General features: G+C 36.2%; 2 protein-coding genes and 1 long non-coding RNA gene across 4 annotated transcripts; 1 reads left to right on the forward strand and 2 right to left on the reverse strand.

Moving 5' to 3' along the window:
- The first annotated feature begins 1,181 nt into the window (after positions 1–1,181).
- LOC142551362 (large ribosomal subunit protein uL29) lies at positions 1,182–2,879 on the forward strand. Its single transcript, XM_075660563.1, has 3 exons — positions 1,182–1,354; positions 1,471–1,763; positions 2,608–2,879. The coding sequence occupies exons 1-3, from the start codon at positions 1,351–1,353 to the stop codon at positions 2,680–2,682; spliced, it is 372 nt and encodes a 123-aa protein (XP_075516678.1). The 5' UTR covers positions 1,182–1,350; the 3' UTR covers positions 2,683–2,879.
- On the reverse strand, positions 1,675–6,065 carry LOC142551363 (uncharacterized). Its single transcript, XR_012821565.1, has 2 exons — positions 5,500–6,065; positions 1,675–2,520 (listed from the first exon to the last, which is right to left on the reverse strand). It is a non-coding gene; the product is annotated as an uncharacterized LOC142551363 (long non-coding RNA).
- Positions 6,066–6,819: 754 nt separating this feature from the next.
- On the reverse strand, positions 6,820–11,942 carry LOC142551361 (chlorophyll a-b binding protein 7, chloroplastic). Of its 2 annotated transcripts, XM_075660562.1 has the most exons (7): positions 11,732–11,942; positions 11,466–11,632; positions 8,796–8,942; positions 8,456–8,588; positions 7,546–7,638; positions 7,109–7,328; positions 6,820–6,933 (listed from the first exon to the last, which is right to left on the reverse strand). In XM_075660562.1, the coding sequence occupies exons 1-7, from the start codon at positions 11,843–11,845 to the stop codon at positions 6,929–6,931; spliced, it is 879 nt and encodes a 292-aa protein (XP_075516677.1). In that variant the 5' UTR covers positions 11,846–11,942; the 3' UTR covers positions 6,820–6,928. The 2 variants fall into 2 exon arrangements, with proteins under 2 accessions (XP_075516677.1, XP_075516676.1); XM_075660561.1 differs by having other exon boundaries at positions 6,820–7,328.
- Positions 11,943–12,699: the final 757 nt, after the last annotated feature.

The following is a 12,699-nucleotide window of genomic DNA, read 5'->3' on the forward strand; positions in this document are numbered from 1 at the left end:
CAAAATGTTAGGTGGCAGCTTTTAATCTAGGAGGGCTTGACTTATTTTGCACCCTCCTAAAAAAATCTTATGTGCTAAGCTATTTTCACTTTAAAAAAATGTACAGTGTTGTTCATGTTGAGTAGAGCAATCGAAACGCAACATTTGAGTTGTTGTATAATTTAAAATATTTGAGTTGCACTATTATCACTAATTATAACTTTTAGTAATGCGGCAAACGCTCGTTTCTATAATTGGTATCAGAACAAATGTCATGAGTTCGATTTTCATTAATTGCAAATAGTGCAATTTTATTGAGAGGATGATTACTGTTGTGCAATAATTGTCTTTGTTTGAGTAGAACAATCGAAACTTGAAGCCTGAGTCACTGAATTGTTTAAAAGATTTGAGTTGCACAATTATCACAAACTAGTATTGGTAAAGCGACAAATGCTCGATCAAACATATAGTTTTTTTTCTTGTCTTAAAAGGATATTCGACATTTGACATATCTTCTACTTCGTCGATCCAAGTATCTTTGCACATAATCTTTTTCAGAAAAAGATGATTAAGAAAAAACGACGATGAGTCGAGATTATTGACATGAAACATAATGTTCACATGTTTCACCAAACCAAAATCCTATAAGATGTGAAAAAATTAATCGAAAACGGGAATAACCAATAAAATTATAAAGATGACGTGAATGATTTGTGTACAAACTCTTGTTCGAAACATGCTGCCTGGAGGTAGAAGGCCCACAGGTCGTGAACTTTTCCCAGAGAAGAAGCAATGCATTGAGATAATAATTGGACTTCAAATGTGGAAAGACTAACAACAATTTTACCAATAACACTTCTGAAATTTTTTCCCCCCTGAATATGCATATGTTAATTATTAAGAATTCATATGTCCTTTTTTTTTGAGTTGGAAAAGATATCTGTCGAGACCGGGCTTGTAGCCCAGTGGTCTCACCCGCCAGATTAGCTGGCTACTTTCCCCGGGTTCGATCCTCCCTCCTCGTTTGTGTGATAATAAAAAAAAAAGAAGATATCTGTCATAATTGGATATCGAATCCGAGATTGGAAACTTAATATGAGATGAGATACACCTTTGATTTGGTATCTGGAAAAAGTCCGACAACTTAAAGAAGCCATACTGTTCTGTTGATTGATTTGGGCCAGAGGAGATTTATTGAGTGTTTTAAGTTTGGGCTTTTGAGAATTCAAGTTTACTGAAATGGTTGAGGCCGTAATAGCCCAAAATCCAAACGGATCCAAAAGGTCGTAAATTAGGGTTTTGATAGCAGCGTTTTCCTTATTTTCCATCTCCCAGCCAACAGAGGCAGATCGAGAGAACGAAGAGGACGAAATGGGTACGAAGAGATGCTAAACCTTTCAATTCAACGATAAATTAGCTATTTTGGAAGTAAAATTTGATTTTGTTTTTGAATAAGTATTCGTATGATTTAATATTTGTTCTTGTTTTTAGCTCGTATCAAGGTGCACGAGCTTCGGCAGAAGAGCAAGGCGGATCTGTTGGCGCAGCTGAAAGATTTGAAGGCGGAGCTTGCCCTGCTGCGCGTCGCGAAGGTGACTGGAGGCGCTCCGAACAAGCTCTCTAAAATCAAGGTGGTGAGGCTCTCAATTGCGCAGGTGCTGACCGTGATATCGCAGAAGCAGAAGGCTGCTCTGAGGGAAGTATACAAGAACAAGAAGTATTTGCCTCTTGATCTCCGTCCCAAAAAAACACGTGCCATCCGCCGCCGTCTCACCAAGCACCAGGTATTGTAGCATACTTTAGTTTTTATTTTTTCTCGTTATGATTTCACTTTTCGGTAATCCTTTTCTGAGTAATAATGATTTGCAATCAAATTGCTTCATTTTGGTCATTAGGATTTTACATTGTTGAAAGATTGGTTGTGTTGTGTGCTGTCTGTAATGGCTGCTGTTTGTTTGCTTCGTGTGATTTATTATGGTCTGCTGAATTTATTATCTATAGCTTGATAAATCCTGCAATGTCACATTATATTGAACGTGAATACCTGGATGATCGCTAAATTGTAATCTCGTCCCTGTAATCTTGTAACGTTTATTGAGAATCAGTATACTCGTGACTGAACTGATGCAACAATATTCCAAAAGAGTGACTGGAACGTTGATCTTCATATATTCAGTATTCTGCACTTCTCTTACTGACTTTAGTTCGAAACTTATAGATTGTAGCTTCGTAACTACATATTCAGTATCCTGCACATCTCTTACTGACTTTAGTTCGAAAATTATACATTGTAGCTTCGTAATTACACTTTGTAAATGTGGCTGATTCATTAACATGGAATCCTTCCATCCTAATGAGCTTGGTATCTGGAACGCATGGAATTAAAAATTACCATAGACAATTTGAGTGGACTTATGTTAAATTAGAAATTTGAATCCGTCAAAATTATTTCTTTGGTCCAAACAGTTTCTATATTGTATTAGTTAGTTTTCACTCTATGAACATTTAATGATTCCTGCTATTTTTTCATCCCCAGAATTACTGTGTTTTACCAATAATGTGAAGTTTTCCTCATTTGTCCTTGCTTTAACTTAGATTTTTTTCTTCTTATTTCCTGGCCTTGTACAGGCATCATTAAAGACGGAGAAACAGAAGAAGAAAGAAATGTACTTCCCGATCAGAAAGTATGCAATCAAAGTTTAAGTTAGTTTGTGCTGGAAGCATATTTGGTATTTCGACATCCGATCTTCGAGGATTTCATAGCTCAGTTGAATTGTTGCATTTGCAGATAGTTAAAGAGATCATAAACTTGAAATTTTGGTACCCTTTCCCTGTTATATGATGTTTGACTGTTCCGCCACTGGTTCAATTTTAAATCTATTCTGTTGCGTCTCATAGAAGTTAATATATTTTAAAACACATCTACACGTTTCATTCATGTTCGGAATTCAAGTTTGTTTTACAACTGGATATTTGACTCTCAATGAGCACAAGTATGGAGGGACATTTCAGTGCAAATTCTTGGGCTCGGAGACAACCATTCTACAACAGATTCCAGCAAAAAAGAGACCTTCCCTTTAGTAAATAGGTGGTTGAGATTAACCTTTAAAGGTCATAGTTACATGTGTAGAATCTGAGTTTCGGATATTGGAGACCTTTTCATATAGAATTTACATTTCATTTACATTTGTCACAAGATATTTCAGAGTTGAAATCAAGTTGTTCTGGAAGGGATCTGAGATGTGATCAAGAAGATTCTGTTCAGTACCTTTAACCTGTTACATCTGCTTGAGCATAAAAACATAACCAGGCAACCATAGCTTGGCTCCCATAATCCCATTTTTGATCTCTTTCTCCTTTAGTTCATCGAAAGCAACTGGGTCTTTGATTCAAGGCGTCGAATAATATACCTCCTGGATAATTGATGTCTCTGGGAATTAAATTATGCCTTGAGAGCCGCAATACCACAATATCTTGTATATTGTCCTGACGTATGATCAAAAGAGGAAAAAATACCAATAAGAAAACAATTTGTCCTTCAACTTCTATCTTGAACCTTGTGGTTGGCAAGTCTTACACATCCGATCTATCTAATATGAAATGCGCCATATAGGTTCAAATATGTACCATTAGAAGGGCTTGACATATTTCAATGAACCGCTTCTTGACTTCCAGGCTCCAGCGATGTGAAGACCTGGGAGGCCGAGGTAGTCTAGTGTATCACCCTGGTGAAAGATTAAAGGAGTGAAAAAATTGTTGCACGAAAACCTCAAGGGCCAGCATGGAGCACTTCAAAACTGCAAAAAAAAAAAAAAAAAAAGAAAAAAGAAAAGAAAAGAAGAAACAAAAAAGAGAGAGAGAGTGATTTTTATAAACGAGTGGCAGTAGGAACCTGTTTGAAGAAGGGTCCCTTGTTAGTTGACTTTTTTTAGTGCAATGGGTTTCGGGTTTTTTGCTTTAGCGTAAGAACGAACTCATGCTTCTTTACTTATTTATTTTGAATCTTACTTATTTTGGATAGTAGATGACATCATTCTTCGGTTATCGAGATAGCTTCAATTATAGCATCAAAATGCCCCTAAAAAAGCATACAAAAATCAATGGGAACTCGATTTGTAAATATGTTCAATTACCTTTGAAAAGTATTTCTTACCTATGATGAATAATGATTGAGAATAAATTCATTTGACCTGATCGAATACAAGTTTCAATTCCCTACACGTATTTCAAATACAAAATTAAATATATGATAAACATGTAATTTTCTATATTAAGACAATAAATAAAATTTGCGTTGACCTTAATGATTTCTCTCCGTTACATAATAACTTTTTTCTCATAAATGAATTTTTCAATATTTCATCGCGTTACCAGAAAAAAATTGTTGTGCTTTATCATTGACTACAGTCGCAATAATTTTTTTTAAATCTTTGTGCCAACGACTATACGATCAACGTCATGTTTTGGTTAGATTGATCTTTTGTATCGGAATCTATGTATGTACATGACTGATAACTGATTTATCATTTTTTTTTGTTTTCATTAAAAGTTAATAACTTATCACTACATAATTTAAAAAGGTGTATGATTTTAATTTAATTCACATATCAGTGTTCTATTTTCAAACAACAAACCAAACTGTCGAATGATCAAATGTTTTTCGTTTTTTTTTGTTTCATTTTAACAATATCGAGTTATTTTAATTATTCCTAAAATGAGTAATACTGCTTTCACCATACTATTTTGCTATAAAAGATCCTTTATCATTTCTAGACGTCGAGAATAATTGTGAAAAAGTCTTTCAAGAATTATCCAAGGCTTCTATTTATAATTTTCAATAGAAAGAGTCCTTGAAACCTTGTATTTTCTTCCAAGAAATCTACAAAGATCGAGCCCAAATATCACTTTCAAAATAATTCTGCGTCAAAATATGGACAATTTTCACATAAAAGGACATGAAACCTGAGCTAGCTCTTTTCCCATTTTGCACATTCTATATAGGCACATTAAAGGGGTCGGTAGGCACGCATTTTGTTTGTATTTCTTTTCCATTTTATATCTTTTTCCACATGCACTTCGATCAAACCTAAAAACAATTCAGAATGGTACGAAATATAAGCAACGATGCGACAAAATAAATCCTTAAAATCTCTATAGAATTTGTGATCAAAGTATACATTTTTTAATTTCCTGTATAGCTTGTTAAATCCTGAAATGTCCCATTAAATGGTGATGTTTGTCCCTATAATCTTGTCCCTTTCTTGAGAAACAGCATACTCAAATATTGACTCAACTGATGCAACAATATTCTAACATGTACTTACACTTTGAAATGTGGCTGATTCATTAACATGGAATCTTTCCATAAAAATGAGCTTTGTTTCTGAAATCATGTTTTTTTAGTTCTTTGGATAGACAAAATTCAAGCGAGCTTTGTACCGACACTTTATAAGTGTGTCAGATGGTCCAAAAAACTCTATAACATTTAGTGATTCCAGCTATTTTCTTCCTCCAAATTACTGTTTTTAATAATAATGTCAAATTTACCTCATTTTACTTGCTTAATGCATAACTTTTCCCTTCTAATTTCTTGGCCTTTCACAGGCATTATTAAAGACGGAGAAACAAAAAAGAAAGAGATGTACTTCCCAATCAGAAAGTGCAATCAAAGTTTAAGTTACTTTGTGTCGGAGGAAACATATTTGGTATTTTGACAACCAATCTTCGATGATTTCACAGTTCAGTTCAATTGAATTGTTGCATTTGCAGTTAGTGAAGAGATCATTAAACTTGAAAATTTAGGTGCTGATGATATCCGGGTGAATCGGGTGAGCTGGGTTGGGGTAATCTACCAGATGATGATGATAGTTTTGTTTAAGGGAAAATGAGCAAGGAAATATATCTATAATGAAGGTATATCTGTAAACTATGGCTTCCACCGTGACCTGCAAACAATGAAATGAACTCGTGATTGGGCGCTGGAGGGGTGTCCGGCGTGGCCACTCCGATGCTTAAGTCGGCAGGTCGAAGGTGAAGGATAATGGCAATATATGTGAAGATATATGTGAATGCCAAGAGCTTAGAACAAGAATGTCCGAATCTTTCAAATGAAATACATACCTCCTATTTATATGAAGAAAAAGGTGATGAGTATCTTATTTTCAGTACATACTTACCACTTGTAATCTTAGATGTTGACTTCCTGTCACGTCGTCCTTATTTTCCATCGTCACATCAGTATGATTCTGTCAAAAACGCTTATCGAGATAAGATTTTACCTACTCTCGCACTCGAGCTCTCGCACTCGAGTGCGGCACTGTTATCGAGATACCCGAGTAGAAATCATCACGGAGCTTATAAGAGAGCTTGGGCTTCCGGTAGCCTGGGGAGAAGATGTCCCGGGCATTCACCTGCCCGGTTGCTGGAGAAATCATCCTGCACTTTGACTCTGATTTGGGCTATCCATTTAATATCTCGGGTCATCCATAACCCGGACTCTTATGGGGGTATTAAGCACCTTTTTATTAAGATGGAGATACTGACATAACTCAACCCAAAAAACTAGCTCAAGAGAGGATTATCGTCCAAGTTCCCAAAAACTTTATCCAACTTACGTTGGACATTTTAACACGCTTTCCTTGTTACATGATGTATGGCATTCTATTTTATCCATCTTGTTTGAAGGTTGAGGCTGGCTATTACACCTCTGGTTCAATTTTAAACCTATTTGTTGTGTTTCATAGAAGTTAACATATTTTAACACACATATGCTCGTCGTTTCGATCAATTTCGGAAATTCTGAATCCAAGTTTTGTTTTATACTGGATAGTTGACTCGCAATGAGCATAAGCATGGAGGTACATTCCGGTTTAAATTCTTAGCCCGGAGACTAACCATTCTACAACAGATTCCAGCACAAAAGGGGCCTTCCCTTAATAGCTGTTCGAGATCAACCTACAAAAGTTGTAGTTACATGTGTGGGATCTGAGTTTCAGATATTGAAGACATTTACATATAGAATTTACATTTCTCATTTACGTTTATTTCACAAGAGATTTCAGAGTTGAAATCAAGTTATTCTGGAAGGGATCTGAGATGTGATCAAGAAGATTCTGTACAGGACCTTTACCTGTCACAGCTGCCTGAGCATAAAAACCTAACCAGGCAACCATAGCTAAGCGTCCATTCTTGATCTCTTTCACCTTCAGGTCCTCGAAAGCAAATGGATCCTTAGAAAGATTCAAGGGGTCGAATAATATGCCACCGGGATAATTAATGTCTCCAGGCAAATAAATTCCCAAAGGCTCAAGAGCCTCAATACCACAATATCGTGCATATTCTGGTCCAACCTGTAGCCAAGAGGAAACAAGATGCAATAAGAAAACAATTTGTCCTTCAATTTCTATCATGAACCTTGTGGGTTGGTAACTGCTACACATCCTATCCAATACAAAAAGTGCCATGTAGGTTCAAATTTCTAGAGTTTCGCACAACAATGGGGAATTATGAATCCTCAAGTCCAAGGTATAAAATTAGTTTAGATTGCAGTGGAGAAGAACAATTTACCATTAGAAGGGCTTGACAGATCGCGATGATGACCACTCCTTGACTTCCAGCGACATGAAGACCTGGGATGCCGAGGTAGTCTAGTGTATCACCCTGGTGAAAGATTAAAAAGAATGAAAAAGTTGCACAAAAAGCTCAAGGGCCTGTATGGTTGAGAGAATTTAAGGCTTTACTATTTGTTTCAAGAACTGGTTTACTTAATATAATAAATAAACACACAAAAACTACTGTGAGACTGTATCACAGGTCAATTTTGTCTGACGAATATTCTATTTGGATCAGTTATAAAAAAATATTACTTTTTATGCAAAAAATATTACTTTTTATTATAAATATGGGCAGTATTGACCCGTCTCACGAATAAAGATAAGTGAGATAATCTCACAAAAGATCTATTTTAAATTTTTTTGGCTACTTTACAAGAGATCATGAAATCACAAGTTAGTGTGCATAACATTATATAATCTAATATCTGTAAAAAAAAATTACGTTAAATGTATTTTTAATGCTCAAGAGAAACCATAAATAATCTTTATTTGTTCAAATTTATGGAAAATTTTATGACCCCATGACACAAACATGTAATTCTCACACTGGCTCCAATCTTGTATATGTGCCTTCAAGGTAGTTCTTTTGTTTGCAGGAGTTATGTATTTGAGATATAGAGAAGTTCCAGTTCGTGCAGGTCAAACGATCAAGTCGGCCAATGAATACATGAAAAGGAAGGAGAAGGACTATGTGAGGCAACCCGCAATTAAAGAGAGTGTATGGTCAAGACTTCTTCATATTTAGATAAAGACTTCTTTGAAACATTAAAATAACCTCTCAGCCACAGAAATAATTCTTGTACTTAGAGTGAAAAAAGATCTACACTTGCCTACTGAATCTCTAACTAGAAGCAGACAATAACCTTAAGCTTCGAATAGCCCACTCGCCACCAAACAGGTTCAACAAATTGGAACGCTCCTAAAAGGTCCAATATTTCTGGAATGATAACACCAAGGGCAGCAAGCATAGCCCACCTAGCATGGAGTACCTCAAAACTGCAAAAATATGGCGACTTTGATAAATGAGTGACAGTAGGAACTTGTTTGAAGAGGCCGATCATCGTTCTAATAAATGATCAAAGTTTTGGAGTGGGAAATTATTTGTTGATCCCAAGGAAAAGGGATGTTTACAATGTACCTTTTTTGTCAATCAAAAGGATATTGTTATCGATCACAAAATACTTATACATGCAGAGCACTCACTTGAAATATTTCTGTAAGGCCACAGGATCCTGGCTCAAACCTGCAATATCAAAACCATAGTCCCCAGGTAGTTCACCAGTGAGATGGGCAGGATACTTATATGATATGGGACCGAGCCAGCGAGGACGATCGTCACCATACCACACACTGGAAAATTAGAAATTCAGTTTTCAGAAAATGAGCTAGCTGACTTGGCTAAGGCCAATGAAAGAAATCTTATTGAACATTTTTAGTAACTACAGGTAGTTGACATTCCAAATGAAATTAAGCTGTTCCATTGATATGCAAGCCAACAAAAATTTAGTTAATTCAGAATTGTTGTTCTCTTAATATCACAGACACTAAATTCATGTGAATGCAAACACTGGCATTCTTAATGCTAACAGATTGATTACTCATGATACATTTTGCATGTCAATTCAATCAGCCACAGGCCTCCAGGCTACAGGGCGTTGTCCTGGACCAGGAGATTAAATAAAGTTGAAGTTCCCCTTTTACTACCTTTAAGATCTTTCCGCATAAATATGTTTCCTGTAAATTGGTCCAAGAACCAACTGTTCCATTATATGAAATCCCGTTGCCCATGGCATTATTTATGGTGAACTTAAGGAACTCATTGTTCCGCTCACCATAATGGTTGCAAAAACAACCATCTCCTTCCAAAGAACATAAATTTTGAAGAATCGAACAGAGAGCTCAGTTTGAGACTCCACATCCCCCTCTTTGTTGCCAAATGGCTTTAAGCATAAAAACAAATCCAATATGCATTAGGCTTCCAGGCTCATATCTTTTAAATGGAAATGGCTTCACTCCCTATACCTATTGTACATAAAAAGTGTTGTGCTGGGATTGAACTGTTCGGAAGAAGAAGTCGATGATATGTCAATCACTATTGGGTGCAAACAAGAGAGGTGGCCTATTAAATACCTTGGGGTACCGTTGGGAGGTAATCCCAATAAAATGGAATTCTGGGAACCAGTGCTTTCGAAAATTTCCAAGAAGTTAGCAAGTTGTAAAAAATCGTTCCTGTCCAGGAGGGGCCACCTTACTTTGATAAAGGCTGTCCTTTGTGCAATGCCTTCTTATTTCATATCCCTTTTCAAAGTGCCAATAACGGTGGCTAGTCGAATGGAAAGATTGATGAGGAATTTTTTGTGGGGTGGTGTTGAAGGGGAGAAACATTGTCATGTGGTTAGATGGAAGCAGGTGTGCAAACCGAAGGATAAAGGAGGTCTGGGATTGGGGAATATTTGTCTAAGGAATAAGGCTCTTCTTGGTAAATGGTGGTGGAGATGTTCGGTGGAAAAAGGATCGTTGTGGAAGACTGTCATTAAGAGTATATATGGGTTACAAGAAAATGGGTGGGACTTGGGATTGACAGACAAGACGACATACAGAAGTCCTTGGAAGTTTATTTCTCGATGTTACCAGGCTTTTCAACAACTTATTAGTGTGGTGCCTAAAGAGGGTAATAGAATTCGTTTTTGGGAGGATGTTTGGGTGGGAGGGGTCTCTTTGAAAACATGTTTTCCGTCCTTGTTTCGCATTTGCACTTCAACCAATAAGCCTATCCGTCATTTCATAGAGGTAGTCAATAGTGGGGGCAGTTCTTCTTTCATTTGGGATGTGAGGTTTAGAAGAGATCTTACTGAGGGTGAGTTAAGTGAGTTCACTATTTTGTTAGGAGTCTTATAGATTGTCAGATTGCAATTGGGTATGGAGGACTTTAGAGTTTGGTTGGGGGACCCTTCGGGCTTGTTCTCTGTCAGATCTTTTTATGATTCATTCTTCTCTTCTTCAGAATTCCCTACATTCAATTTTTTCAATAGCATCTGGACAGTACAAGTCCCACAAAAGATTAAGATTTTCTCGTGGATCGTAACCTTGGGGAAGCTGCCAACATGTGACTCGGTGCAAAGAAGGTGGAAAGATTGCGTGTTAAGGCCACAATGGTGTTGTTTATGTCGAAAAAATGAAGAGAGTCAAGATCATCTGCTTTTGCATTGCTCTTTCTCGAGAGGTATCTGGACTTATGTTCTGAAAGAGTTAGGATTTCAATGGACAATCCCGAGGCAAGCTAAAGATCTATTCAATTGGGATTCCTTGTGTCCAATAGGGATCAAATTCAAAGTCTTCTGGTATTTGATACTTCACTGCATTTTTTGGTCCCTATGGTTGGAAAGGAACAACAGAATATTTGAAGATGAGTCGGAGTCCGTCGACCAAGTTTGGGATAAAATAAAATTCAGGGTGGCATCTTGGACTATCAACTTGCAAGAGTTCAGCCATTTATGTATATCAGATATTGTTAAGGACCGGAAATTTTTAGGATTGTGAGAATTTTTGATGTGATGTCGTAGATCTGCACTTTATTTCTCTTGTTTGTAGATTTGCTGCGGATTACTCGTCCGCAGATATGGTGTAACCTCTAATTATTATAATAAATTTAGTTTTCTATCGAAAAAAAATTGTACATAAATCTTTAGAGAAGATGAAACAAGACTGAAAATTAGCAAGTCCAAGCTCGCTACAAGCAAATCATCAATCCACTCGACAGATCTACGGATTTAATTAATTTGATCTCACTGCACAAGTTTGTTGTAGAAAATCAATCATAAAAAGAAAAAAACAACTATTACAGAAATCGAGAGTTGGAAGGACTTGGATTACCTCTCCTCTCTTGCCTTTTCCGCAAGTTCCTTAAACTTGGAAGAATTCTCTACATAAAGCTTCTTCTTCTGCTCCATCTGCCTCTGGAGTGCCTCCCCGAGAGGACTGTTGGCAATCGCTTTCACAGCTGTGAATGGAATCGCCGATAAAACCATAACGCCAGCAACCTTTAACAGTAATATATAAATGATTGATTAAACTAGCCCCAAATTTTTTTTCTAAAACCAGTTACTTAATCTTGCTTATATTCACAGAGATGTATGCACCTCCTGCCATGATGCTTTAATGCGCGAAAAGGGTACATGATTTTCCAAACGGAGCCGCGGCGGAGGACGGCGGAGGAGTGAGGTAAACGATGTCGGAATAACGGAGACGGCCATTCAATTGAATGGAGGCTGTCGTTTCTCGAAGTGCCACGTTTATTTTCTTTTATCTTTTCCCATTTGAGGTCCCTAATTATTCGGCATTTGATTCATAATAAAATTAGCAAACATAAATCAGTGTCGGGAAATTATTAAAAAATAACACACGTGTGTGTGTGTGTGTGTTTTTTTCTTTTGAAAAAGAGGCTCTCACTACGACATGGAGAAGTCCGAGACTTTTTTTTCTTTTACAAAATCACACTACGAAATGGAGATTATTCTTAAAATTATTTTATGTATGTGTTATTTAATCTATGTAATGGTGATGATGATGAGGATGATTATTGTAATGCTTGTGCAATTGCATTATAGCGATAGGAGGCCAGAAGGGAGCAAATGACTAATTTAACCTTGGAGCGGAGAAAATGGAACTCTTTTTGTGGCATAGGAGGCTAAATGAGTAATTCAACCTCAAGCATTCGGTGGCATGGATCATTACATGGAATAAATCACGGGCATACTTCTTACTCAAGTAACCAGAATCCCAAATAAAATTATAAAAAAATTCCTTAATATTTTGCTCTTTTTTTTGTCTCTAAATTAATTATATTTCTCTTCATAGGTGGAACTCACACTTTATGATAACAAGTTATAAATGTATTTATGAGTAGATTTTTTTTGCAACACTATTTTATATATATACTAGTATTTAACCCGTGCGATGCACGAGATGATATAATTAAAAATTAGTGAAAAATGAATAGATATTTAAATTGAAAAAAATAATATAATTATAAAAAATAAAAATAAAAATAAAAACTATTTTTTCGTTAATTTTAAAAAAATTTGTTAAATACAACACATGTCGATTA

Source organism: Primulina tabacum, chromosome 7 (genome assembly GCF_025594145.1).
Source record: "Primulina tabacum isolate GXHZ01 chromosome 7, ASM2559414v2, whole genome shotgun sequence".
Classification (NCBI taxonomy): Eukaryota; Viridiplantae; Streptophyta; class Magnoliopsida; order Lamiales; family Gesneriaceae; genus Primulina; species Primulina tabacum.

Coding starts and splice junctions, on each gene's coding strand:
- LOC142551362 (XM_075660563.1), top strand. Junction 1,764..2,607: donor GCCGTCTCACCAAGCACCAG/GTATTGTAGCAT, acceptor GGCCTTGTACAG/GCATCATTAAAGACGGAGAA.
- LOC142551361 (XM_075660561.1), bottom strand. CDS start 11,845: ATGGCCGTCTCCGTTATTCCGACATCGTTTACCTCACTCCTCCGCCGT. Junction 8,589..8,795: donor GCCTTACAGAAATATTTCAA/GTGAGTGCTCTG, acceptor ATATTTTTGCAG/TTTTGAGGTACTCCATGCTA. Junction 7,329..7,545: donor TCTGTCAAGCCCTTCTAATG/GTAAATTGTTCT, acceptor TCTTGGCTACAG/GTTGGACCAGAATATGCACG.